Genomic DNA, 26,087 nt, shown 5'->3' with positions numbered 1-26,087 from the left:
TACAATTAAAAGGCAGCAGCTCGGTGTTACATGAATATGATAATGTGGCAAGAAATAAGATACAAGATACAAATGTTCTGTTAAGTAAATTTTTTTAAATTATGAGGATCATGGAGGAATAAAGGTTGAGAACCACTGAACTCACAAAAAGAAAATTGCCACCATGCTAACTCTCTTAAATTATTCTGAACTTAAATTATTAGATACAGAATGTTCTTGGAAACAAAGTTAAAGAGAGAAATATGACATCTATACAATATACTTCTCGTAGCTCATTAACTAAATATTGGGAATCATTCAATGCTAAATCTTGGACCTGAGAAGCTGGTTAAAGAGCCATGTTGCACTCCTGTTATTAACAAACTGGTTATATCCTACTCCATATCTCCCTAAATAAACACACGGAAATTGGTCTGAATTAGATTCTGGTCAGTAATAACTACATCCAGACCAATCCAAGCACCAGTAGAGCAGAGCAGCACCAAAGCAAGAGGGAGAGGGGCTTTCAATTCAGATCTGAAGCAAAGCGGGGGTCATTGAAAGCAAAACACACTTCAGCTGTACAATACCTGACTGATCTCTGGCCCCTGAACACACAGTACATGGAAGAACAAGGTCAAATAAAGGGGTTATTTGAGGTCAAATGGTTAATGGCTGTTTCTGTATAAATATGGAGAAATATGGGTCATACTATTAAAAATGGAATAAATTTAATGGGTTTATGGAAGGAAAACAAGCTGTTATCTTAGCTTAACCATACAGAATACATAGATAATAATAATAAAAAAAAGTTAAACTAATTACTAAAGAGCAAGAAAATGTAATTAAAACTAAAATATGTATTGTAAAACATTTATATTTACTTAATTGAATACTAGTTTTACATTTTATTATTTGAAAATAATAAATTATTATTACTTATTTCTTTTCTGTTTTTCCATTCTTATTACTGGACTAACTACAGATGAACAGATTACAAAGTCTGTACTTGTATTAGGAAAGTGGCATAATTGAAATGGAAGTCGAAGTTCACCTACTTTAAATTTGGAACACACTTGAATAGAACTATTAATTAATTAACTAATTAACTAAAATCATACTTGTCCATCTTTTCGCTGGTCTGACGCCAGTGGGTCATGTCTTTTCTCCAGCGCAGGTTTTCTTGGCTGCCAAAAGCACTGCCTGATGGACTTCTCTCTGTAGAGGACAAAAGTCATGTACAATATAATAAGTATATTAGGTGTATAAGTCATACACATCTAATATACTCACACACACACACACACATATATATATACATACATATACTCATATTTATTTTGATTTTTTACTAACCAAGCTGCCCCCTACTCCGTCGCACCATCTCCTGTCTGGCTCCAATACTGCCTAGGATGGCTTCTTCCAGCTTGGCCTTCATGTCTTTGGATTTCTTAAAGGTTAGGCTGTTCATACGTTCAAAAGCTTTTTTGCCCTGCATGAACAAAAAATGGGCCTTTTTGTATGAGATGGATGGACAGAAACACAAACATTAGTTAATTTCACTTGGTTTGCGAAAGAACATAGTTTAGCAGACTGGGTGCACTTCTTTAAAGGCGAATGGAAACATAAACAGATGTGAAAGAGATACAGATGTATTACTACTGAAAGATCCATAAGTGCGGTCACATTTGATTAATACCTTTGGCATTAGCGCCCTCAACTATAAAGCTCATTCAAACCTTGTATTCGAAGCAGGAGACACAGAGGTAGAGCAGGTCCAATAGACGATTGAGCTGGGAGACAGACAGGTCAGTGAACCATTTCTGAAGCACCATCTCATCAGCATTCTTCAGCACCCACAGCAGACAGATGAGCAGACTACGACTGGACTCGGCTGAGAAGGAGCCATGCTGACGCGTGGCCTGAAGTGGTTTAGATTTTAGTGAATTTTAGTCCAACTGTTTCTAACATTAAGCAATCTGTTTTCACTCAAAATAACATTATAAACAGATTAAGTTTGAAAGCGAAAATAAGTGCACAAAAATGGCTTTACTTTAAATGTGAGGGGCGTCATTTCTGTCACAACCAATCAGTGAGGTCACAATACCTGTGGATTGAGCAGAAAACTACTAGGCCGTGACATCTGTGGCACAGAGGTCCCTGCAATTGCCATTGCAACAGTCTGGCTGATCATACTGTTGCCCTCAGCTTCCTGCTCCTCGGTACCTGGACCACCAGGACGCCCCCACTGATTATGGGATTCTGTAACGGTAAAACAAAGGTTACAAAAAACTATAGAAAAACAGCCACATGGGTGGGTGTTGTTATTACATGCAATATTTTCTGTAACATACCAGTAAAATCATGGAGCTGGGGAAGGGTTTCCATCACAATGCCTATGAGTGGTAGGTAGAGCAGTGCAACTCTAGCTTTGACCTCAGGGTCAGCATAACGTGGGTCTGAGTCATGACTGGACAGCAGATTATGAACCACGCTGATGACCTTCTTATGAAGACCAAACATCCTATAGCAGGAGAATAAAATTACATATTTGATAGATGTTATACATAATAGGTTAGATATATTTAAAATGATTTATATAATAATACAATGTTTTATTGCACAACTGTATATATAGTTACAGCTGGTTTCGATAACGTAATGCCTCTGCTAAATGACTAAATAATTGTTTATTATTATGGTTATGGGTTTTTTAGTGCTTTTATTATTGGTTTAAATTTAGTTGTTTTATTTTATTTTTTGTTAAATATAGTAATATAGCAAAACATTTAAAATCGTAGTTCTGGAAGAGTTAAGAATAAAAAAAAGTGGGCACACACCAGGGTACTGACCCGTCAGCCTCAGGGTCGAGTATTACAGCCAGCTCCGTCAGAACCAGACCAGCAAGGTAATGCTGCTCTCTGAAGGGCACAGACAGCTCAAACATGTTGGCAATTTTTTGGTCCTGCACATGGGTAGAGAATCCAGAACTCTGGTGGGAGACAATGAGGAAGAAAAACCAAACAAACAAAAATCAGAAAGAAGGTTTTTATCTAATTTCAGAATTTTCAGCTTATTACGGTTAACTTTCTCAGTTAGTGTTCATACCTGAGATGTGGCAGAGGAGACAGAAGGAGAGGGGGAGGCTGGGGGTGTGAGCAGACTGAAGGGCAGGTTTAGAGTGACGTAGTGTTCATGGCTGCAGACGATCCTCAGGAAGTCCAGTCTAAGTGACTCTAGAGTGGGGTTTTGTAGTGCATAGAGCTTGGTGGAAACCTGGGAACAGAAGGGATAGAAGGTCATCAGAGAAGGCAATGTGTAAAAAAAAAAACCCACATAGCAAGTTTAAAGTCGAATTGCAAGGTACCTGTTTCCAGTAGGTTTTCATGAGAGAGAAGACAAAGCCTCTATCCATGACTGACAGGAGGTCATTGAGGAAGAAGGCCAAGCTGGTGTTGAGCCTTTCCACCAACTCATAATCCTACAAGACGAAAAAAGTAAAGACAAACATGGAACAGCACACTCACCACTTAAACTTAACATAATTAGAATAAACAGACACATCAGAATTTCTTTTTTCTTGACTAACCATTGGCAAAAATTAACCACAGAATTTTTTTAATCATACAATTCATGTCATAATAATTTTCAATTATTTCATTTATTTATGCTCTGAATTGCTTGTAGTAAAGTGTATATTGTTACATAAGGCAAAGCTATATTATGAATAGATGCTATTTTTTTTCTTTTGATTTGTTTTTCCCAAAAAAGGTCACTCATAAGAATATGACTATCCTATAAAAACTTTATCCTACTCAATTGTACGCAAGTTTGTTATGCACATTTTAAGATTTTATTCTCATCCTGGCATTGTTATACAGCACTTTTAATGTGATATTTCGAAATACATGGATGGAAACATAGCTAGTGCAGACTGTAGTAATAGCTGATAAATTCAGCTTTCTGCCTTTCCCTTCCCGTATGATATTTATTATATTATAATTATATTATTATTAAAAAAAAAAGCTGTTTTCTCACCTTCTGGAAACGTGAGACGATGTCACCTGCAATGGTGCTAACCAGAGCGGTGATGTCATCCATGAAGCGCTCGGGGAAACGGTTCTTCCTGGGAGACTGCAGGCGGTCAGTAAAGTATAAGTGGTGAATGATGCTCTTAACCTGAAAAGAGAAAGAACATCCTTTTTTGCCCCCTCACGAAAACAGATGCTACAATTTTGATCATAAAAGGTCATCAATTATGAGCATTTATTGAGCTAATTATTGATGAGCATTTATGATTGTGGTAGTTCTTACCATAAGCTCAAAGAAGAACCAGGCCTGCTGCAGGGCTCCTTCCCTCACGCTGCCACTGCTGACCACCCACTGCAGGGCAAGCTCTTCATGAAAGAGCTGAGAACAGGAAGGAACCATCAAAGAACCATTCGCCATCAAATACACTGCATATAGGTCAGTATATGTTAGCTCTACTATGGGATATGATACGGTCCTTTGACATAAGGTCCACTGTGTTGCTGCAAGAGTGGGGAGGATTCATTATTCTACAGATCCAACATTGAACACAGATAAACATCCCATTCGAACACAGTACCCGTTGCCGGGGCAAGACCAACAGGGTGCTCCATACCACAAGTGACACATCATTCCCTCTCCAAACAGTCCTCAGGTGCATTCATAGAGAAGAACGTGTACCCAGCATTCACGAGAACATGACAACCACAGCGACAAAACAACATCAACGACAACAACATCCAGTCATTCCAAGACAGACAGGCGCAGGTGAGGCGAGGAGGGGGTCGGCTCCTGCCCTCCGGCAATTGGGTCTCTACCTTTTTGGTCGGCAAGCGTCCTGTTAATGTTTGCAAGAAACTGGCGCTCTCAGTGTGCGATGACATGCGATTGCCACTGCGCTCCATGGCCTACGGGTGGGGATGAATGGAAGGGTGACAATAGATTAGTGTGGAGGACAGGAGTATGTGGTGCCATTCACTACCAATACCTACACAGACACACACGCGCGCACCCTCAGCACACACACACACAAAACACAATACAGAAAAAGACTGCACAAACTAATATCATAATAGATAAGTAAATAAAAAATGCGACTGCTTTTACATTAAACAATTTGTTTCCATCAGACAAATAGCTATTCTGAGGGACAAAGCTGCTTAAAAAGGAGTGTTTTGATGTGCGGCTGAATAAAGAAAATTAAAATTAAAATTAAATAAAGTATGCATGTAATGCTTTAATGAATCAAATTATTACAGGCACGGAGTAATGAGAAAACAAAAGAAATTATTAGCCTTTACCAGGTGTCGGCTGATAAAAATAAAAGAACAAAGAGACGAACAAAACATTCACGCACACGCATACATGTACATGCAGCATTCAATAACATGCCAAGCAGAGAGAAAATGGAAATTAGTTAGTTATGCCCATGCAATGCTTTTTAGAGTGAAATTGAGAACAAGAAAAATGAGGTGGCTTTGAAGAAGACCGTTTTAGAAGAGTGAATGAAGTTGAGGAAGTTGCAAAAGAAAAGGGAAATGGAAGTGGAAGTGGAAGAGTGCCATGGAGTTATCAGGTATAGCTGTTTTAAGGCTACTGTGAAGGACTGTGTGAAATGGGGGATTCTGCTTTGTATTTGGGGGTTGGGATAGTCAGAATGACCTGCTTAGCATCTGAAGATGAGCCAGGGCTGGTCCCCAAGGGGGCGCTTTTGCACCCCATGGTATGCACCCAGGAGTTGGAGCGATCTAAGCCCTGCAAGCCAAGGGTGGCGTCAAAAGGATCACGGGGCAGGATCAAAGCAAGCCAGGGAACAGTGAAAGGTCAAAAGTTAAAGGTCAATGAGATCAAGTGAGCAAGGGAGCAAGTTAGTTTATATTAATTCATAATTTTGAACAGCAACAGGTTAGAGTATCAAGCATCTTTAAGTGGTAACAAAAGGCTTAGTTTGGCACATTTAGCACAGAGAACGCATAATTATGAAATCAGGTGGATTCATTCATTTCATGCAATGGGGGAAAAAGATCACTGGTTAGCACCAATAATTCAAAAGTGTACCTCAAATAAAAAAAGATCTTTAATATCTTCAGACCATTTGGTACATTCATAACCGCTACATCATGTACACTACCTTTCACAAGTTTGGAGTAAATTAATACTTTTATTCAGCAGAGGTGCAATAAATTGGTCAAAAGGGTCAGTTAGGAAGGATTTCTACATTGTAAAAACTAAATCAGCATATTAGAATGATTTTTAAAGTATCATGTGACGTTTATGAATAGAGTATTGAATACTAAAAAAATTCAGCTTTGATATCAAATTAATATACATATTTTTATATTACACTTGAAAACTTATTTTTTTGTAATAATATTTCATAAAATTACTTTTTGTTTGCATTTTTGGATAAATAAATGCATACTTCGATAGCAGAAGAGACTTTTTCAAAAGCATAAATATTACTAACCCCAAAGTAGTAGTGCATGAAGTATTTTTTTCTGAAATCTTCATGAGAACATTCAACAGATTTGCAATGTAATTTGAAGCAGTTTGGAAAATGTGTATTTTGTTTTTTTCATTTAACTTAAATGCACATTTGCTAAATATATGATTTCCTCTTTAATTGAAGATTCTTAAGATGCACTTAGATAAAGTTTATTTACAGCCAAGAAAATTAGTTAACATCGGTTAACATGAACTAAGAATGAACAATACTTCTTAATCTCAGTTAATGCTAATTTTAGCATTTGCTAATGCATTATAACAAGGAATGATTGTATTGTTATTAAGTAGCATTAACAAAGACAAATAAATACTGTAATAAATGTAATGGTGTCATCGTTCACATTAAGAAACGTCACCTTATTGTAAAGTGTTACACATTTAAATCAAAAATATTTAATCAATCAAATATTTCACTTATTTTTTGGGATGCAACAATTTAACAAATAATTAGCTAACAGCTATACATTCTAAAATAAAACACTGAATGGATTATACTCAACCACACATTCATTGTGTTATAGTTCATTTTTGTTTTTTCCTTTTGCAAGATTGTGTAACATGGGTTAAGTACATAAAATGTTCCAGCTAAAGTTTGTCTTGCTGGTGAGCTATAGGTTGTTCCGATTCTGTAACACTGAGAATTGCTGATGATCAGCTAAATCAGCAATCCAGTTCAGAAAGTCAATGACCTACAAATGCACTCATAATAATGAATAGTTAGTCACATCCAGCTGGAGCAGTCAAAGCTCGTCTTAACAGCACTAATAAAATTCATTTTGATGTGTATATAAACAACGATGCATCTATAATATTATTAGAAATAAATTATAACCAACAGAGCCGCTGAAACGTGTCTACCTACCTTGCTGCCGATGATGGACCGTACTTCATCATCTGGGGAAGTTGGAGTGCCAGAGATGTCTGGGTTGCTGTTGCTAAGGCTACGAGAACGGTTGAGGTTGAGGCTTGCAGGTCTAACAGCAGAACGGGCCATGGTGGCATAATGCACCGAACCTCCCAATCCTCCTGGGCCTATCAAGCAAAGCAGAATAAATCAAAACTGAAACACATCAGACTGACAGCTAATTTAATCAATCACCAACTGTCCAAAAGTCATAAATCAACCAAAGCATTGAGCTGAAACCTCACCTGGAGAGGGGGAGTTGGGGTCCATGTTGGGTAGGCGGAAGACATAGTGGATATATGAGGAGAGAAGGCTGTTTCGCCCATGCATATCTTGACTAGTGTCCAAGTACTTATGTAGACGGTTCACTATGGATGCCATTACTTCAAAAGAAGCCTGACCAAGATTCACTACAGTAAAGAAAATAAAACACAAGATCTTTAAGAAACAACAGCCAAAGTCAGGAGACACAATCAAGCTATATACTATTTTTTTTAATAGAAAGTTGCACTTAAATAAGGGAAATGACTGAAAAGAAGTAAGAATTACAAATAAAACAGTTAACAACAGCCATAGTAGACCATTTAGAAAGTTATCCAAACAATTTCTGATTCGACTCACAAACTAATATCTCGGTCTGATATGCGAGCTGGTAAAACTGGTTGAAAACAACCGATTTAAAGACGGATCTCTTTGTGAATCTGCGGTTTGGAGTAAATGTTAACCATTTTGATTTTACCAATTTAACATTAGGTAAACTAAACTGAATTCAGAAAAAAAAAAAATGATGTCAGCATTTATTCACTCCTTATTCTATGAATTTATTTATTTCTTCTGTGAGTCGCAAAACACATTTTAAGGAAAGTTGGGAACCAAACATCAGAGCGCATGAAAAAATGACAATTAAAAATAGCCATTTCTTAAACAATTTTTTATGTTCCACAGAAGAAATTCATACAGTTCTGTAAAAACTGAGTAAATGATGACATAATTTTCATTTCTGGTTGAACTTTCTCTTTAAAGTCAACCTTTTCTGAGCTCATGTAGTTTGGAAGATAGAGGATACCTATCTGGCCGGCTATGACGGGTGGCCGCACCATCAGCAACACCAGTTTATCCAGCAGTAGGTGGAGGAAGCGCACCACGGGCTCCAGCTGAGAGGAATTTAGAGCTGCTATACTGGACTTCAGCTCAGCCTCCAGATTATTTTCCATAATGCGCATGTCTCCTATCCTCACAGGGAACATGTGCTCATCCAGCGCATGCACCAGTGCAAAGAACTTATCTAAAAACTGGTCCTGGGCAGAGGAAAGAAACGCATCAGAGAGTGCATTTGTTTGAAGAGAGCTATTAATCAGTACTTGGACAGTTTAACTACTAAATTACCTGTGTGTGGATGGTGGACGCAGCCACAACCTCTACATTAAACACCCCTCTGTGGTTATCCACCCATTTCATTCCAGGAAGAGGAACCTACACACAAATACATCAATGAACTTGCAGTATTATTTATTTGTATTATTACACACTGTTACAGTAAAATGCTCTCAAAGACGCTTCCTTCAAATCATGTCCCACTTTAGCGTATATGAAAAATTACAGTGTTGGTAAAGAACTTCACATCAGTGACCAACGAATAAAGTCTTAACTCATTTATATAAATGTGGGATACACTATACTAGATACTAAACGAAGTCATTAAAATAAACTCTAATATTTAACTTTGTGTGTTGTGTGAACTTACGTCAGGCGAGAGAACAGAGTAAGACTGAGGGGGTTTCTCCAGAGATACGGGAAGGCAGAAGTGACCTGTTCTCAAGCGTCCATTTTGCAGCATGGGAATCCACTGAGCAATAACGAGAAAAACACCATTTACTAAAGCTGCAAAGCTTCAGGCACATCATTATATTAGATTTTTATTCAGAGAGTCATGATTCAGGGGCCAGCTGCATAAACACCACAAAGTTAAAATGTTAAACATCACTACATTAAGAGTCTTAAAACCTAGTTTGACTATCAAGCAGTTAACCAAGTGGTAATAACTTATTTTAAAATTCAACTATTCTATCATAACGGTAAAAAGCTATGAAAATAAAAAATAAATAAATAAATAACGACATTTATTCAACAATTTATCTCACACATACACAGTTTGTGCTCAGTGGATACTCTCCAAAATGGGGTTATGATGATGGAGGGACACAGAGGAGACAAACGTGAATAAATGTTTTTCTTTGAATATAAAAGGGTTCTTGTTGCTTGATAAAATATATAAATGAATCACTGATGGCAGATAGACTATTCTGACAATGTCTTGCATACTTTTCTGGGCCCCGACAAAGTTATTTAATGGCAGTAAATGAGATCAAAGGTCTCCTGGTTTTTATTCTTAAATTAAAATTCTTAAATTATTGAAGAGCAAAGCTTTTACGAGTTTGGAACGACATGGGGCTAAGTGATTAAAGGAACACTCATAGCTTAGCATAGATCATTGAATTCAATTAGACCAGTAGCAGGAAGTTTGCTGCCGTTACATGGTGATATCACACACAGCGCCTGTGGAATACAGACACTCTCCCTGTGCAAGCAAGAGGGTCTGGCTGTTTTCAGGTGCTGCGAGATGTCTGTAAAAACTAATATTGTATAACAAAAAAAACTTTAATTTCTTTGTTTTATTTTAATACATTTTAAAATGTAATTCATTCTTGTGATCCTTCAGCAATCAATGAATGTGCTGATTTAGTGCTAAAACTAAATATTAACTAGTGGTTGTGCTGGTTAATACTTTTGTGATTGTTTTTACAAAGTTCAAAATATTTGAAATTAATGCTTCCTTGCTGACTGAACGTTTTTTTTTTTATTGTGTGCGTGAGGAAAGAGATGTACCGTGTATCCAACAGGCGTCTCCAGTGGAGTGTTTTGTTTCTGCTGACAGCTGACATGATAGAAGGTAAAAAGGATGTGATGATGGTCAGTCAGCGAGGCTGGTAGCTTGATTTTAACTTCATCATGGAAATCTGGCGATCTAAGGAAACAACATTTGATATACAGAAGAAACATGAATAATCTGGGAAAGTTAAATGTCAGTGTCTTATACAAAAAAAAAAGAAGAAAACTTGACCAACTTTTGTTTCAAATTCACATAGAACTGTACCCTTAATACGTCTGTGTGAAGTCATATAACTGAAATGTAAAAATGTATACAAATAAACTCACCGATTATGATAGACTACAGCAGTGTACGCCTCCTTTGCATACTCCGCACAGCTGGATTTCCCAAAGATTACCTAAGAGTCCCAAAGGTGAAGAACTGTAAGCATATTATGCCATTTCCCAAATTTAAGAAAGTGCTTCTTTATATTTAGTCAAAACTTACAGGCATAGCATTGCTAGGATCTTCTCCATTCATGAACTGTACTTTCACTGTAATGTTACGGGCTGAGCCTTGACGGTTTGCAAAGTTCAGGCTCTGTGGGTTCACATAGAGCAGGTTCCTACACGCAGGTGAACACAGAAAGAGAAAAAGTTTGAGAAGACAATAAGAACATTGGATTGTCATTCTCATTTTTAAATATACTTTAGAAGTTACAGTAAGTTTTCAAAATCTTAAATTCAAAAGGTTTGCGCAAAGAAAACAATAATAATAACTGTTGTCTCCTTCACGTCACACTATAGTGCTATTTTGGAGATGATCATATACAAAACCACAAATGCAAAGTATATGCGTGTGTACCTGCTGTTTACGATTTGATCTGAAACAGCATATCTGCGGACGGTGCTGCTGACACACAACACATACGTTGTACTCTCCAAAATGGCGCTACAGCGTCATGCGAAGGAGACAAATTGTTGAATGAAGTTGTTATTTTAGTTTTCTTTGCACAAAAAAATTTCTTATAGCTTTTTAAAGTTACGGTTTAGCCACAAATGTCACATGAATTATTTTAAGGATCTCCTTGATACGTTTCGGAGCTTCAATCGTGTAAGGATCCTTGCTGTCGGATGATGACGATGAACGACAATTATACGAATTTGGAACGACATGAGGGTGAGTAATTAATGACAGAATTTTCATTTTCGGTAAACTATCCCTTTAACTGAAATGTTTTAAATATTTAAATTAAATAGAAATGTAAAAAAACCCCAAAAAAAAATCTTTTAAAAATTACAAGAAAAAACTATTAAGAATAGTAACTTTTTTTCTATAGACTTTACACCAACTTTCACACTTCAAAAAAAAAAATCTGGTCACATGTGAAAAAGTCTTTTAAATTAATCCCCATTGATCTTTTTCATTGCATAGATTTTTGTTGCACAGCTGTTTCCGTTACAGTAGCTGCAGGAACGGACAGAAATACTGCAGTGACGTGGAACACACTCTCCTGGGAGACCACACAGACTGCAAAGGTCACAGACTTTCCAAGGAGCACGGATCTCTCATGCACTCTCACCATTACCTCCTCTCTAATGTGGTGCAAAAATTACTTTTATTTCAGACTGATCTTGCGTAAGGGAGAGTTTTATGTTATACGCTCAATCAACATTTTCAATTTCTATGAAAATATAAAAAAAAAGAATAATTCAATATTAGTTGAACACAGTTGAACACCCACACAAACACACAAAAAGAGAGATGCAATAAATTAAAAGTGTGGAGCAATTCCAGTTCTATTTAGATCAGGAAACCCATCAAATAATAATGGGTTAATCATTTTCTATTTGGTGCAGGGTGTAAGAAAGAACATTGCAGACATCCCATACCACTGAGACACAAGCTTCTAAACCCTGAATGGCCCCTGGGTACACAATGGGAGTCTGGTCGTGTTTGCTGTATCCACTAATATGGACTGAAGCCAAACTGTCCGCACCTGTCTGAACAGGAGCAGTTAGTTTGAGCATGCAGCAGGGCAATGACAATGCTCCACTGCAGCAGACATAAAACAAGTTAGCTGGCAGGCAAAAAAAAAAAAAAAAAAAAAAAAAAACCTTTAGAGAATAACTTGCTTTTAAAACATTTAGTACGTGAAATAGCGAAAATACTTGGCAACTTAGTTTCTTCCTAAACTACTGGCCCTACCAGGCCAACAGAAAGGGGAAAAAATAAATAAATACATACAGATCTCCTGCTGAAGCCTGAACGGAGATTAATATGATGCAGCAGTAAATAAAAAGCTTGTACATATCAGTGCAAATGGCACAAACTCCCCCAACTACAGTCATCACTCATTTCTATTACAATCTAAGCTGAACTGTCCTGAGATTCAGTGATGGTTCTGCTAGTACATTCAGTGGCACCTGAGAGTGATGCTTCGCTGATTCAGGAGACCATTAAATCAAAGCCAGAACCATAAATTGCATACTTTTATTATTAATCCTCGTCCAGCGGTACATGCACAGGGCACCAAGTGCCCGTGGTGATGATGTGATCGATCATCAGGATGATGCATTAGCATCGTTCATCTTTGCTTATCAGATGCAACCAGGGACCAGGTTATGGGTGTGGGGGTGTGTGGAGGTGTGTGTGTGTGTGTGTGTAAAACTATAAATTGTCTGCACCAAGTAAACTTTCCAGATTGGGAGGAGGACGCTCACACACAGCCAGCTTAATAATTAACAAATGGTCCCTCCCCCTTTCAATGTAGCTGTATATATTTTGAGGAATCTCTGCTGTTTTTGGTGGTGTTCTCAGAGTAGGAGATGAGAGGAGTGGTGAGAAAGGGAGGCTAAAAAAGAAACTACCACAAAGACAGGCACTGGGAACGGACTGACGCAATGAACAAATCTGCCTTCAAACCAGCTGACATGGTGTTGATTTTCCTGCTTTTTTGGCTAAGCTTGTCAACAACAAGCGCAGCTCCCAACCTAAGAAAAGCAGCCACAGAGGCACCTCTTCTTGTCGTCGCACCACCAACCGAGGCTAGATCCCGCTTTGCCATGTTAGATGATGTACGACTCCTTGCTAACGGTCTTCTCCAGCTCGGCCAGAGCCTCAGAGAGTTTGTGCACAAGACCAAGTCTCAGATCAACGACATCTTCCAGAAGCTCAACATCTTTGATCGTTCCTTTTACCAGCTCTCGGTGGTCACCAGTGAAATCAAAGAGGAAGAGGAGAAGTTGAAGGAGACGACTATATTTTTGAAGGCCAATAATGAGGAGATCAGAAACTTGTCGCTGGAGATCAACTCCAAAATTAACAACATCCTCCAAGAGCGAAGTCAGTTGCACAGCAAGGTTGGTGGGCTGGAGGAGAAGCTGAAGGGCTTGTCTCAGAGCATGATGCCTCTAGACCAACTTCAAGAGATCACTGCTTTGAAGGTGAGTCTATTAAAGTCAATTCTGAGTTTCTGTTTGAAAATGAAAACCACTCAAACTCTGATTAGAACTATAGGGTTTCACAATACTGATTTAAAATAAATGTCTAAAACTGTATGTAAATTACACTCGATGGGAAGAGCAAAAACTACATCAATGCATAACAATAAAATTGTTTCTACAGAATATCTGTATAGGCATCTGTTCAAGTTGAATACGGCTATGCATTTACTGCATTAACTTGTCTATTGCAGGATGTGATTGAAACTCAAGAAAGGACCATTACAGATCTGCTTAAATCTGTTAAAGAACAACACGAACAGCTCAATTACCAGAAGACCAAAATTAAGAGTCTTGAGGATAAGGTATCCATCCATGTTTTTATAATATTATTATGAATTCTGATTTATAATTTAAAGCATTTGTATTTAAAAAGGTTCACCACAAAAAAAAAAAAAAAAAAAAAAAAAAATTACATTTACATTATGCATCATAGAGACTGCAATAAAAAAATCTAAGTTATCAAAATAATTTATAAAATGTATTTTATTTGATTTTATTAAATTGTAAAATAAACACATTCAAATGGTATTTTTTAATAAATTACATTTGAATAACATCACTTTCAAAAAATAAGAAATTCTAATGAATATAAAATAAAGAATATTGATTGAATTTAAAATAACCCTCAGTGAAACTCTCTCTTTATTTGCATTTACTGAGAATAAATATTCTTTTATTTCAGCTGAACTATGACTCTTTTCAAGAAACAGTTGAAAAACCTCTGGATTTAAATCCAGAAACTCTGGACCCTTTTCGTTACTTAACGATGAACTCCACCAATGGAACTGCAGAAATAAATGGTAAGAACAGCAAAAATTTATTTATTTTTTTTTAAATATCACTAAGCAATTTAAACTGCTGCTTCAATAAATCCAAAACTCCTCAACTGTGTGTTCTGCTGCATAGACTTTCCAATTGACTGCAGTGATGTGTTCAAAAGGGGCCAAAGGACCAGTGGAATTTACCCAATCAAACCCAATCAATCTGAGCCTTTCTATGTTTACTGTGAGATAAGTGCTGGTAAGAGGCCAATAATGTACATCTAATCATTAGACTTCCTACTGATATCAGTTACAAAAACTGCAATAAGTACACACAAAGCGCACAATAAACTTACTTTCTTAACTAAGATGGATGTTATCACGGTTCTTATCCAACTCAATACAAGATTCTCTTTTGACAGTTTACTTTTACTTCTTATTTTAAGATGGTGCAGCCACAGCCATTCAGAGAAGGGAGGATGGTTCTGTTGATTTTGACCAGTCATGGGAAAAATACGAATATGGATTTGGCAAACTGGAAAGTAAGTATACGCTGTCACAGCAACAGTGCTTTTCTAAGTTAACACAGACATTAAAAAAAAAAAAAAAAAAAAAAAAAAAAAAAGAAACCACTTTGATCATATATATACACATCTTATGACTCTTAGGCTGTTGACAAGGACTAATCAGAAATATCTTTATGTTACAGAAGAGTTCTGGCTTGGCTTGGCGAAGATTTACTCCATTGCTCAACAAGGGCAATACATTTTACACATCGAACTGGAAGACTGGAAGGAGGAAAAGAGATTCATAGAGTACACATTCACCCTGGAAGGTCCTGCATCTGATTATGCTCTTCACGTGGCACCTCTGTCTGGAGATCTGCCTGATGCCATGAGCAACCACACGGGCATGAAGTTCTCAACCAAGGACAGAGACAACGATAATCACGACGAATCAAACTGCGCCCGCAACTACACAGGTATCACATGGTCGAAATTAACATTTAATATCCCTCAACATATAACTGAACATCCCTTGAATATTAACTGTTTGCTGGTTTTAGGAGGTTGGTGGTTTGACGCATGTGGGGACACCAACTTAAACGGGAGATACGCCTGGATGAGGTCGAGGGCTCGGCACCAGCGCAGGAAAGGAATCTACTGGAAGCCAGCCAAAGGGAGCTCCTATACCCTCAAATCCACAAAGATCACCATCAGACCATCAACCCAGTTTCAATAATCCCTGACCTCTCCATTGGGTAATTCAGAATCAATCAGAAGGGTCACACTGGCAGCAGACACTGGCTTTTCCCTTTCTCTACAGACAGCAGAAACCGAATGATGCAACTGCAATAGGTCATTGACTTTAGTAGAGGTTAAAAACCAAGTCAAAGGGGTATTGCAACATGCATGTGTAAGGTCGAATCATCATAGGTCATCAACTTGTAGCTTGCTAATCAAGAATAGTAGTAAAAAATAATAATAATAATAATAATAATAATATTGAACAGGTTAAAAATCACACAGTGGATCTCGTCTCTGAAGCAGGATTTTATGCATGTTATCATCAAGAGTCATAAGTTTGTAGACTATATAGATAATATTATCGACTACAGAGTTTCTCAATGTGATTTTACATACAGTATGTTAACCTGTAATTTTGAAGTATTTAAGCAATTTTCACAAATATGCAACAGCAGAAAAACAATGGGTAACACTTTGTAAAAACTTTTGTTAAATCATGACTACAATGCTTATGAACATGACTATATTGTATGATTATATTATATTAGAATTACATTATTTTATTTTATATTTTAGATATACATTTTACTAAATCTGATATTGAAAATTATTACAAAGTGTTACCAGGAAATGTGGTGTTATGGTTGCAGAATCTTTTGCTTGTCTCTTTCTGTTACTGAGTCATATTGACTCCTGGTTATGCTTTGTACATACTCAGCTGTACTGTATATATTTAGTTTACACAATGTTTCTCTCAATGGTAGTCAGGTGCATCATATTTATAGAAACGCATTTAGAAAATAAGGCATCTTATACCATACTTGGACTCACATGGCAAACCTTTTTTGTGGTAATAAATGTAAATTTCACTGCATAATTAAAACAACTTTGAGCAATATCTTTCCAAAGGAAACGGTATATAAACATTTTACATGACTGAAAAAACCCAGTTTCCAAAGTTTAAGAATGCTGTTAGTTAAAGGGGGTTAAAAAAAAAAAAAAAAGAGAATATGAATAACTGATATGAAATAAATAATCCTGAGGGAGGATTGAGCAGAACCTGTGCGAGAAATCAACATGTTATATGACCTGCATATACAACAGACCTGACAAGTGTGATAAATCTGAAACATGAATGTTGTCAGTGGTAAATTCTGTCCCGATCTGCCCAGTCTGCACCATCTAAATCAAGGCTGACTATGCGGCATGTCTAGAGGACGATGAAGTTGGCAAAAGCTGAGAGCAGACAAACATGCACTCTGAATGAAAGGTTATGTCAACATGCAGAGGATAAGCATCTTTGTCTGGTCAACCTTGACTAAATTAGTAAGCTTAAATAGCAGGGTTAGAGCATACAGGGGGGCCCGGTTACTTAGCAATACGAAAATGTGAAAGGTAAAAATAATAATAAATAAAGGTTTATGTTGGTGTCTAAGGCCAATTTATTTAATCTTATCAGTGATTCTTAGGGAAACAAAAAAAAAAAACTTATGGATTTTCAGAATTCCTGCATAGTGGCTGCCTTGGCATGGTAAGTGATTTTGCAATGTCAAGCGGATACTTCCAATAAAAAAGATTCCAATAATTATACCACCTTCATAGATATCATAATAGATATAATACTGTTGTACAGCTGCTCACAAAGCCTTGGGAGTTGAAACCCAATTATGGTAAGTGTAGTAATATTTGAGACACACGCTGCAAACAGTTTAATGACCACAACAGACTGTACCAGATGACCAATTCTAGCAGACTAGACTCTCCAGAAAGACAAGCTTTACAAAAGCAAACTAAAACAGGGTCTAAAAATCATGAAAGCATTCAAGTAGACCGCAAAAAATACAATTATGAAATTGTAAGCAAGCATAAAATTCATACAATAATTAATTGGTTAAAAAGTGTCAAAACACTGAAGATCATTCAGCTCCTAAAATTTCGGAAATGTAATTATTAATCTAGTTATTTTGAAGTTACAGAAACTAGGAGTGTCCATAGATTCAGGGGCTTTTTTTAAAAAAAAGCAAGGCAAAAACTTATCAAAGGTTTCCTCCCTTCAGAATCCTTAAGGTTTCTAGGACACTGTCAGTCCAGAAACTGTAGTATACATAACGAGTCTTTAAAAAAAAAAAAAAGTTTAGCTCAAATGTGTGCTATAAATAAAAAGTGCTACACATCAAACATCTACATTTCGAGTTTCAACTGAATAGGGTGGCTTTGAATATAATTGTGCACAGTTGATGGGAGTTGAAGTCAAGAAGGCTAAAAATGGCTGATCTTGACATTTATACCTGTAAGTGGTGTTGGGCACATAAATGTCCCTGGCAGGAAACTCCAGGATCTCTTTTGTTGGCCGCACTCGACTATCTGGGTAAGGCTTCACTTGGAGCAGATCAGGTGTCAGGCAATAGTGAGGGTTCTCGGGGGCTGGTGAGATGTCAATCTTCAGCTGGGCTGAGAAGGCATTTTGTAAATCAGTTACATAACTCACTACACAAATGTTAAAATCTACTGAACAAACATGTCAAAAGAGCTCTACCTGTAATGGGCCTCAGTCTACGCAGCACAGAGGACGGCCGCCTCATGTCAGCTAGGAACTTGTAGAGATCTTCATCACTTAGTCGATCTCCTTCCTAATATGATACATTATTAAAACATAAAAAATATATTCAAATGTCAAAAGGAGGAGTATTTATTAGCTTTAGCGGGCTGACCTATGCAATGCCCGATAACTGAAGGACGGTCAACTTTCAATGAACAAGATCAATAGTGTGATGTTTTGTTTTTTTGAATAGCAGCGTGACCTGTTTGAAGAAATTGGTGACCGTCAGGGTAGCTGGTCGGAAGCTGGTCAGACTGCATGATTCATCTCCGCTGGTGGTCCTCTCCAGCGAACGACGCCCCGCAATACTAGAGTTCCTACGTTCAGACCAAGAGCCTTTGCGTTCTGTGTAATAGTGCAAAGTTAAGTAGTTAAAACTTCACTACTATGAGAGGAGATCATGGCATTAAAGCTAAACATGCCACTAGTCTCACATCATTAATCTTTGAAAGGGAAGCATAAACATTCACAAACATCTAAAAATCACAAACATCATTTACAGACTCACCTGACAGCCCCATCTCCAGCTCTGTGTCTCTCTCTAGGCTGCCGGCGCTGTTCACTATATTCATGAGGTGTATGGCCGTCCAGGCAAAGGGCATCCGATAACGCCCTAGTCGCTGACAGAACTGTTCGGACTGACTGCGCAACTTCTCAAGCTTTTCCTTATTCTGTAGTAACGGAGAGGAGAATATAAAAACAGTAACCATGCTTGGCTGAATTCCACTAGGAGCTGGTGCACAATGTATAAACTGTTATAAATGGCTTACTTTGGCAGCATCTGACTCTTTAAAGACCATGTAAGGCTCTGCACACTCTCCAATGTCTCCCTGCTGCAGAACCTTCTCAAGCTGAAAGCAAAAGGAGCAACAATGCACACTAAGCAATAAACGAACATCAATGCAAACTTAAAATCAATGGTACGATAAATGATCATAAACACGCAACTACAAAAAAAATCCGTTAATGCCATTTTGAATTGAAAATATCAATGCATGCAATAATGTTAAAAAATAAATTCATAATTATGAAATATATATGAATTATATTATACAATCTTAAGAGTGCCTCAGAAATCCTTCTAATATGTTCATGTGATGCTCAAAAAAAAAGATTTTTATTTATTAGTTTTTGTTTTTTTGGTTTTTTTCAATATTGTGATATATTTTCTTTTCTGGGAATTAATTGATAAAAAGTAAGTTCAAAAGAACATGCTCATGAACCAGGCTCTGAACGTTAGGAATAATGCTGAATGACGTAACCAACCTTAATAACAAGGAAGACGTCTTGAGAAGGGTAGGTAATTGAAAAAACAGCAGAGCGGGCCAGGGTGGAGATAGCAGCAGATGGGATGTGGGGACGCAGCATGGCCTTCGTTTGCTCAGAGTTCAAATCGAAGTAAAAGTTCTCTGATATCTGAGAATGAAGACAGGAGAATGTGAGGAAGGAGTGCTAAGCTAGTAATACAAACAGGTGACTACTACCCTCTAGAGTTCAAATCAGTTAGCAACATCATGGTAAAATTTCCTTTAAACATAAATGTAACTTGTATTTGAATTGAAATCCTTAGGGTTAATAATTGAATCTCATTAAAATTGGTTTTATAAATACAGTTTTTTTTATTCAAAATTAACAGACACAATTAAATTATCTCTTCTGATTGCAAGTTTGATGTAATCCATTGTGTATGTACGTTTTTAATGGCAGCATAATTTACTTCAACAGTAAATTAATTAATATTCATTATTGTATATCCTTATTCTTAGATCTTCTGCATCACACAGGGAATTACAACATCTCACCTTTTTCTTTTCTTTGATATCATATAAGGCCAAACTTGCAAATATCGGCTCGATTTCTATCTCAAACCTTAAAAGGAAGAAGAGAATCGTATCAGCAATGTTGTGACCGTTAGCATTACATTTCTGTCCACAAAAGCTCTTCCTCGCTTACTTCAAGGACAAGCACTTGACAAGAAGCCTTTGACCAAAATGTTCTTTTGGAACATCAGGCACACAGTGGCGCTCAATGGGTTCATCCTACATGAAAAAAGAAGATTAACTCAAGATATGTTTTGGTAATTGTTATCTTTAGACATAATATCGGTAAAACTAAAACAGAATGTCATGCTCTACCTCATCCAAAGCAGGGTGTAGTGCGAAGAGCTCTCGGTGGCGGTTTGACTTGCGCTGGTCCTCATTGTGGCGGTCGATTTCCTCATTGGGCACTCGATCCAAAAGGTGAGGCAGTAGAGCATCAGGCTGAGAGTTCTTCAGGTCAAATATACTGCAAGCCCAGCTGCCACGTGGAGTGTCATCAATTGACATGGACCTACGCTTCAGATCATCCTGTGATGTGCAAAAGTCAGTGTTTATGCAGTGAATTCACAAAGAAACTGTTAAGGATATTGTGCAATTATTTGTCTGGTCTTAAGAAAAAAAAAAAAACATTTACATCACACACAACAGTAGCAAAGACATGTTTACCTGATCATCTTGATAGCTGCTGTGATCTGGCAACTCGTCAGACTCAAAAACCTGCTTGGGTAAACCTCTCTGCCTCTCCTTCTGCTTATCCAAAGTGTTGGGATTAAATGCGGTGCCCAACTTGTGGTACCTGAATAACCAAAATACTTCATTACCTGTGTGCTAATATACAAATGTTCCATCTAAAGTTCCCCTCATGTACACACATTTAAATGTTTTTTGTAAAGACATTTCTATGACATAATAAGTAATTAAAAAAAGTTAAATGTAAAACTGAAAAAAAGAACAAACGGATGCATGTGTAACATGGTAAATTGATTTTAATAAATAAAAACTGACATGGAGAGCATTATTATGGCATAATTAAGAATTAAAAAATAAAAATGCCTAAACTAACTTTTTGGGAATTAAGAAATCTGTTAAGTAATGTTACTTAAAACGTATGGTTTAAGTAAGTAATGGCTATTTAACACAAATTACTACTACTGGTGTAAAATAAACAAAATAAATACCAATATTAGGTTAAAACTACTAAATGAGGTTTTTTTTTTTTTAGTTCAGTGGTGCTTTGTAACTGATGGATAAAATGACCCAAATTCAGTTCACATAATTATATGTGAAAGTTTGTAGGCTTAAGCTAAACTTTCAACCTTAAATCACCGTAATTACTTTACTCCCATTTACTTTTCTGACAGTGGCTGGATAAAAATAATCACTATATATTTTGATTATTATCCATGGTTACCGTGACAACCATTAAATGATATCAGGCAATTTAAGAGTTTGAGCTTCTTAGTTAAAAAAGAAAAAAAAAAAATCACATAGGCAATTGATTCACAGTAACTTTCGAAGGCCCTATAAATATCTAGGTATCTGCTTGAGTCTGTCTCCTGAGCAGAGTTAAAAGCCCCAGAGAAAAGTACCATAAAAGCAGCATGTTGGAGAAATACTGTAGGCAAAATTCACTCGAATTCCTCTTTGTCATTTATGAGCAGGCCCACACAAAATTTCCACAGAGAGCGTCACAGATACTCCAGCAGGATTGGAACATCCGTTAATCACAAAGAAGCACTACAAACGTAACACTTTTAGCTCCACTTAACACATTTTCCATATTTAAAATCATGCATCAGAATCAGGAAAAAAAGGCTATATGCAATCTAAAGAGAGAACAGATGTAGTGAAGCATCATACTTGCGGTTAACGACAGCCCAGTCTTCAGTGTAAGACCGGGTGCAGTCTCGAACGTGTGAATCATTCTCGCTGGAAAAGGATTTAAGAGAAGGAATAAGTAGAATGTGTTAAACCGGTATGTATGCATACCATGACAATACACAAATTTATGTGCAAACAATATATACAGATTAATTTAAGTTAAAGAAAAAGCCTTTTATTTAAAAGGCATACGGGTACCACTGAGGGAATCACTGCATACATTTCAAAACTGGCAATCTAATTTAATTTTGTTCAGTAACATCTCTATATACAAGCAGAAACATCCTTAACACTCACCCTTCCTCGGGCACAGCCTGGCCAAGTGTTCGGCACTCTCTCGGCGTGTAAAGCACTTCAATGTCATCTGGAGGAAACTCGATCAGATCTCTTAGAGGTCCTGACTCTATAAGGGGAGGGTGCGTGATCAAATACTCTTCAAAGTCCACTGGCTCTACAGCCTCTGTCAGAGGAATCTGTAGGGAGAAATCCGAAAGGAAACAGAAAGCGGATGTGAGATCTTTTACGGCTACCTTCAAAGATAGACAGTATCGTGATAAAGGGATAGTGGTAAATACTCTTTGAAGTGTCGATCTCTGAGATTTAAGATAGAAAAGCACATTCTCTTTGAAATGTAGTACTTACAGCGTTGCTAGTCGCATTTCCACTCACGCTGAGGTTCTTGAGAAGTTGAGGTGAGCCTCCGTACTGACCGGCAATCTGCTTCCTGACCTCAGCCGCTACAGTCCTGGAGAACAAGATAGCATAGAAAGACATTATAACACAAAACACAGAGGAATCCAAGGACCTGACTGTCATCTCACTCTAAACACTAATGAATTTAAATGTTTGAAGTACTGCTTTTTGGGGAATACTTTCAAAAGTGATAGTAAAAAAAAGACATTATATAAAATTTATTTTATTTTTCCAAATAAACATTGTTCTTTTAAACTGGAATCCTGACTTTCACAAAAAGTAACATTCAGCAGCGCAAGTTTTTATAACATTGATAAGAATGCGCACCATATCAGCATATTAGAATTAAGGACCATGTGACACTGGAGATTGTAATAAAATTACTTCTGAAAATTCAGCATGTTTTAAAATATATTAAAATAGAAAACATATCCTGTTGAAAAGTAAATATACTTTACTATACTATATATTTATGTACTGAATAAAATGCCCTGCAATTGTACTTTTAGTACACTAAACTGGTATACTTCAAGTTTGTTAAATTGGAACAACTAATTTTGTACTTAATGCACTTTAACTGTCTGGAAGAAGTGCTGAAGCCCAACTAAAGACATACTTAGCGTAACTGACTGTATTCTAGATTGGATCCACTAGATACAATTTAAATAATTTGAAAGACCGATATTATTCAAAAGATCATCCAATCCAATAAAATTAAAACATGCTTGAGGCTAATTGTGAAGAAATATGCATTGTGCACAAGTAGTACTCATATATATATATATATATATATATATATATATATATATATATATATATATATATATATATATATATATATATATATATATATATATATATATATTGAATCTATACCTTTTTTAACTAAGGTAAACTGTAAACTGACTTTTTTTGTTATTTTACTATATTTTTAATCAAATATAAGCTGCCTTTCAAAAAGTAACAATGATAAAACTAAATGTACACAGGCTAACATTGTTGTCACATGACTTCACTATAATTCATCACGTTTACTTCAGTGTCAAAAAATTATGTAGAAAATAAGTAGGTTTTTTTTTTTTTTTGCATCTTTGTATGTAACAATACCTATTAACATGAGAGAAAAAAAATCGAAGAAAATTGACTGTTGATGTTATTTCCAGATAATTCGTCACACTGAAAATAACGTTATAAAGAACAGTACAGTACATTAGCATACCATCCAGGTATTCCAAACACAATCAAAATGTGTACAGTATACAGATCGCTTACTGCTAAAATAGTATGCTGTTCCAAATATAGTCTTGGCCCATGCTTTTGTAAATAACTATTTATGATACATCAAACTAATTGAGGATAATAGGCTCACAAAAATTATGCACTGAAAATATGGGTGACCATTTTCTAGATTTTTCATTAATGGTGAATTTTTTTATAACCTAACTTAAACCCAAAATATACGTAAAGATCCACAAATAGCATTTGTAATCTAGTAAAGAAGCTTTAAAGTAAAAAGCATAAAACATCTTGAAAACCAAAATGCACCAAAGGCCCTCCAACAGATTAGGCTGACAAAGGCTCATTAATACAGAGTATTACACAGAGCATTATACCGTTTTCACAGTACAAGGAAAACAAACACTATCATGTTTTTAAAGTAACCAATGCGTCTGTACAGTAAGAACCTAATTTCCAATAGTTGCAGTACAGTGCACAGGTCATTAAAGTCAATAATCAGAATTCTCTTCTAATATGTTTAGAATGACGTACACTTAAACAAAAGCCCGCCCCCTGTGCCCTTGTTGGTTCTGGAGGGACCTTTATTTAGGCTGGACATTCCTGAAGAGGGAACAGATGATTAGCCCACGCGGATGTGTTGTTTACCAAGGCACCGGCTACCACCACGACTTTCGGTGCATATTTCACACATCTCTGAAAACGTCTTGCACTTAAGTAAACATTGCCGTCAGAAACAGCTTCCGAGAGCAGCAGCTTTCAGATTTTGTTTGAATATCTAATTAGCAAGTCATTTAGTAAGAAGTGGGGAAGATTTTTTAGAGCTTTCGGTTTTGCTTGGAGTAAAATAAGATAAGACAGACACTGGCTTTTCGCATTCTATATTGTGAGTAATACCCATACTGCCTTACTTATGAATAAAACAAACCACATCGGTACTTTCCTTGATCCGATCAATAAAACACTTTTTTTTTTTTTAAATATGGTTAAGTAACAAGTTTGCGATTGGAATCAAGGACCCAGGAGCCACAGAGTCTATATTGAACTGATCTAATCATCCTATTACACGTCACTGACGAGACAGCATTTTCAAGCATCTTAGAAATACCAAGACCGTGGAAACCACCAGGGAGCCTAAAAGGTCACTTCCTTTTTTAAATCCATATGCGGTCTGATCTCTAACTTAGCATCACAAAGGAAATCTCGAGTGAAGAGATGTTTTTAAGCCAATGATGAGACTTAATTATAGTCTATTATGAAAACCGAGGGCCCCTATTCAAGGAATTGTGGCCAGCAGCCAAAATCTGAACAGATCTAAACATTAATGGCATAGTGTCATTACAGGGCCTGAAATTTAATCATACATTGTATTTCCGGTCCGTCTGGATCTCAGTTTGAAATGGTCTTAAAGCCTTTATGATAGCTGCATGACTACAACAACAATGCAAACCATTAATATCATGCAAGAACGTCTGATCCCTAGTCAGTTCTACATAACAGACCACAAATGACTATGCATAAATATTATTCATGATCTCCAGGCTTAAAGTCATTGTTTACATTTATTAAGTCTCGTTATTTACTGTAGAGTTTAACATCGTTAACGTAATGAATTCCGTGCTGCACTGATCACATACTATATGACTGCATATTGAGTTACTACACTAATATGAACCATATGCTTGCATACTGTCAGTATAGCGTTTCATGATCAACCCGATGTGTCAGTATGTCAAGCCATCGTCTCACAAACCCTAAAGACTGCATTTCATTGATTCACCCTAGTCTGCTTGGTTAGATTCCTAGGTAGATTTAACAAAAGGCGCATTTATGGATTATAACCCCATGGATAAAGACTGATTTTAATGCACAGAGGCACAAAGGCATCATACCGCTGTCTTGCAGCTTAGGGTGGGTCACTCGGGCATCTCTATGGATGTGTCTCAAAACCAAGTAAGGTACCTACCTAGATGGCATTCCAAACGCGCCTATTAAACCCAAACGTGTAGTCTGGGTAGGCAGCTCTCTAGGATTTGAGACAGAGCCTATAAACTCAGC

General features: G+C 36.8%; 2 protein-coding genes across 23 annotated transcripts in view; one reads left to right on the top strand and one right to left on the bottom strand.

Annotated features, from left to right (window-relative positions):
- dock7 (dedicator of cytokinesis 7) overlaps window positions 1–26,087 on the bottom strand; it is a 41,338-nt gene that overhangs the window by 14,998 nt on the left and 253 nt on the right. For 4 of the 22 annotated variants that reach the window (XM_043241168.1, XM_043241172.1, XM_043241169.1 and 1 more), the window contains exons 2-35: window positions 22,743–22,845; window positions 22,398–22,573; window positions 22,080–22,148; window positions 20,886–21,015; window positions 20,535–20,747; window positions 20,353–20,438; window positions 20,202–20,268; window positions 19,666–19,815; window positions 19,170–19,250; window positions 18,908–19,070; window positions 18,602–18,744; window positions 18,337–18,430; window positions 18,089–18,251; window positions 10,794–10,911; window positions 10,634–10,704; window positions 10,304–10,442; window positions 9,162–9,263; window positions 8,804–8,890; window positions 8,484–8,715; window positions 7,663–7,827; window positions 7,376–7,545; window positions 5,671–5,763; window positions 4,827–4,916; window positions 4,294–4,389; window positions 4,018–4,158; window positions 3,347–3,460; window positions 3,088–3,255; window positions 2,820–2,971; window positions 2,334–2,503; window positions 2,087–2,241; window positions 1,719–1,901; window positions 1,336–1,492; window positions 1,101–1,197; window positions 570–587 (exon numbers count right to left, since the gene is read on the bottom strand). In XM_043241168.1, coding sequence (XP_043097103.1) covers window positions 570–587; window positions 1,101–1,197; window positions 1,336–1,492; window positions 1,719–1,901; window positions 2,087–2,241; window positions 2,334–2,503; window positions 2,820–2,971; window positions 3,088–3,255; window positions 3,347–3,460; window positions 4,018–4,158; window positions 4,294–4,389; window positions 4,827–4,916; window positions 5,671–5,763; window positions 7,376–7,545; window positions 7,663–7,827; window positions 8,484–8,715; window positions 8,804–8,890; window positions 9,162–9,263; window positions 10,304–10,442; window positions 10,634–10,704; window positions 10,794–10,911; window positions 18,089–18,251; window positions 18,337–18,430; window positions 18,602–18,744; window positions 18,908–19,070; window positions 19,170–19,250; window positions 19,666–19,815; window positions 20,202–20,268; window positions 20,353–20,438; window positions 20,535–20,747; window positions 20,886–21,015; window positions 22,080–22,148; window positions 22,398–22,573; window positions 22,743–22,845 — 4,356 coding nt within the window. The remainder of the gene's footprint in view (window positions 1–569; window positions 588–1,100; window positions 1,198–1,335; window positions 1,493–1,718; window positions 1,902–2,086; window positions 2,242–2,333; window positions 2,504–2,819; window positions 2,972–3,087; window positions 3,256–3,346; window positions 3,461–4,017; window positions 4,159–4,293; window positions 4,390–4,826; window positions 4,917–5,670; window positions 5,764–7,375; window positions 7,546–7,662; window positions 7,828–8,483; window positions 8,716–8,803; window positions 8,891–9,161; window positions 9,264–10,303; window positions 10,443–10,633; window positions 10,705–10,793; window positions 10,912–18,088; window positions 18,252–18,336; window positions 18,431–18,601; window positions 18,745–18,907; window positions 19,071–19,169; window positions 19,251–19,665; window positions 19,816–20,201; window positions 20,269–20,352; window positions 20,439–20,534; window positions 20,748–20,885; window positions 21,016–22,079; window positions 22,149–22,397; window positions 22,574–22,742; window positions 22,846–26,087) is intronic. The other 18 variants (XM_043241170.1, XM_043241175.1, XM_043241176.1 and 15 more) reach the window with 13 other exon arrangements.
- Window positions 13,081–18,067, top strand: angptl3 (angiopoietin-like 3). Its single transcript, XM_043241194.1, has 7 exons — window positions 13,081–13,732; window positions 13,984–14,094; window positions 14,475–14,592; window positions 14,699–14,812; window positions 15,000–15,095; window positions 15,263–15,535; window positions 15,620–18,067. The coding sequence occupies exons 1-7, from the start codon at window positions 13,190–13,192 to the stop codon at window positions 15,793–15,795; spliced, it is 1,431 nt and encodes a 476-aa protein (XP_043097129.1). The 5' UTR covers window positions 13,081–13,189; the 3' UTR covers window positions 15,796–18,067.

Source organism: Puntigrus tetrazona, chromosome 6 (assembly GCF_018831695.1).
Source record: "Puntigrus tetrazona isolate hp1 chromosome 6, ASM1883169v1, whole genome shotgun sequence".
NCBI classification, from domain to species: domain Eukaryota; kingdom Metazoa; phylum Chordata; class Actinopteri; order Cypriniformes; family Cyprinidae; genus Puntigrus; species Puntigrus tetrazona.
This window is presented reverse-complemented; position numbering and strand designations above follow the sequence as displayed.

What these genes read in the sequence shown, in the direction of transcription:
- angptl3 (XM_043241194.1), top strand. Translation starts at nt 13,190, where the DNA reads ATGAACAAATCTGCCTTCAAACCAGCTGACATGGTGTTGATTTTCCTG. An exon ending in TGGAACTGCAGAAATAAATG is followed by an intron (nt 14,593 to 14,698) that starts GTAAGAACAGCA and finishes TCTGCTGCATAG; the next exon opens with ACTTTCCAATTGACTGCAGT. An exon ending in TTACTGTGAGATAAGTGCTG is followed by an intron (nt 14,813 to 14,999) that starts GTAAGAGGCCAA and finishes TCTTATTTTAAG; the next exon opens with ATGGTGCAGCCACAGCCATT.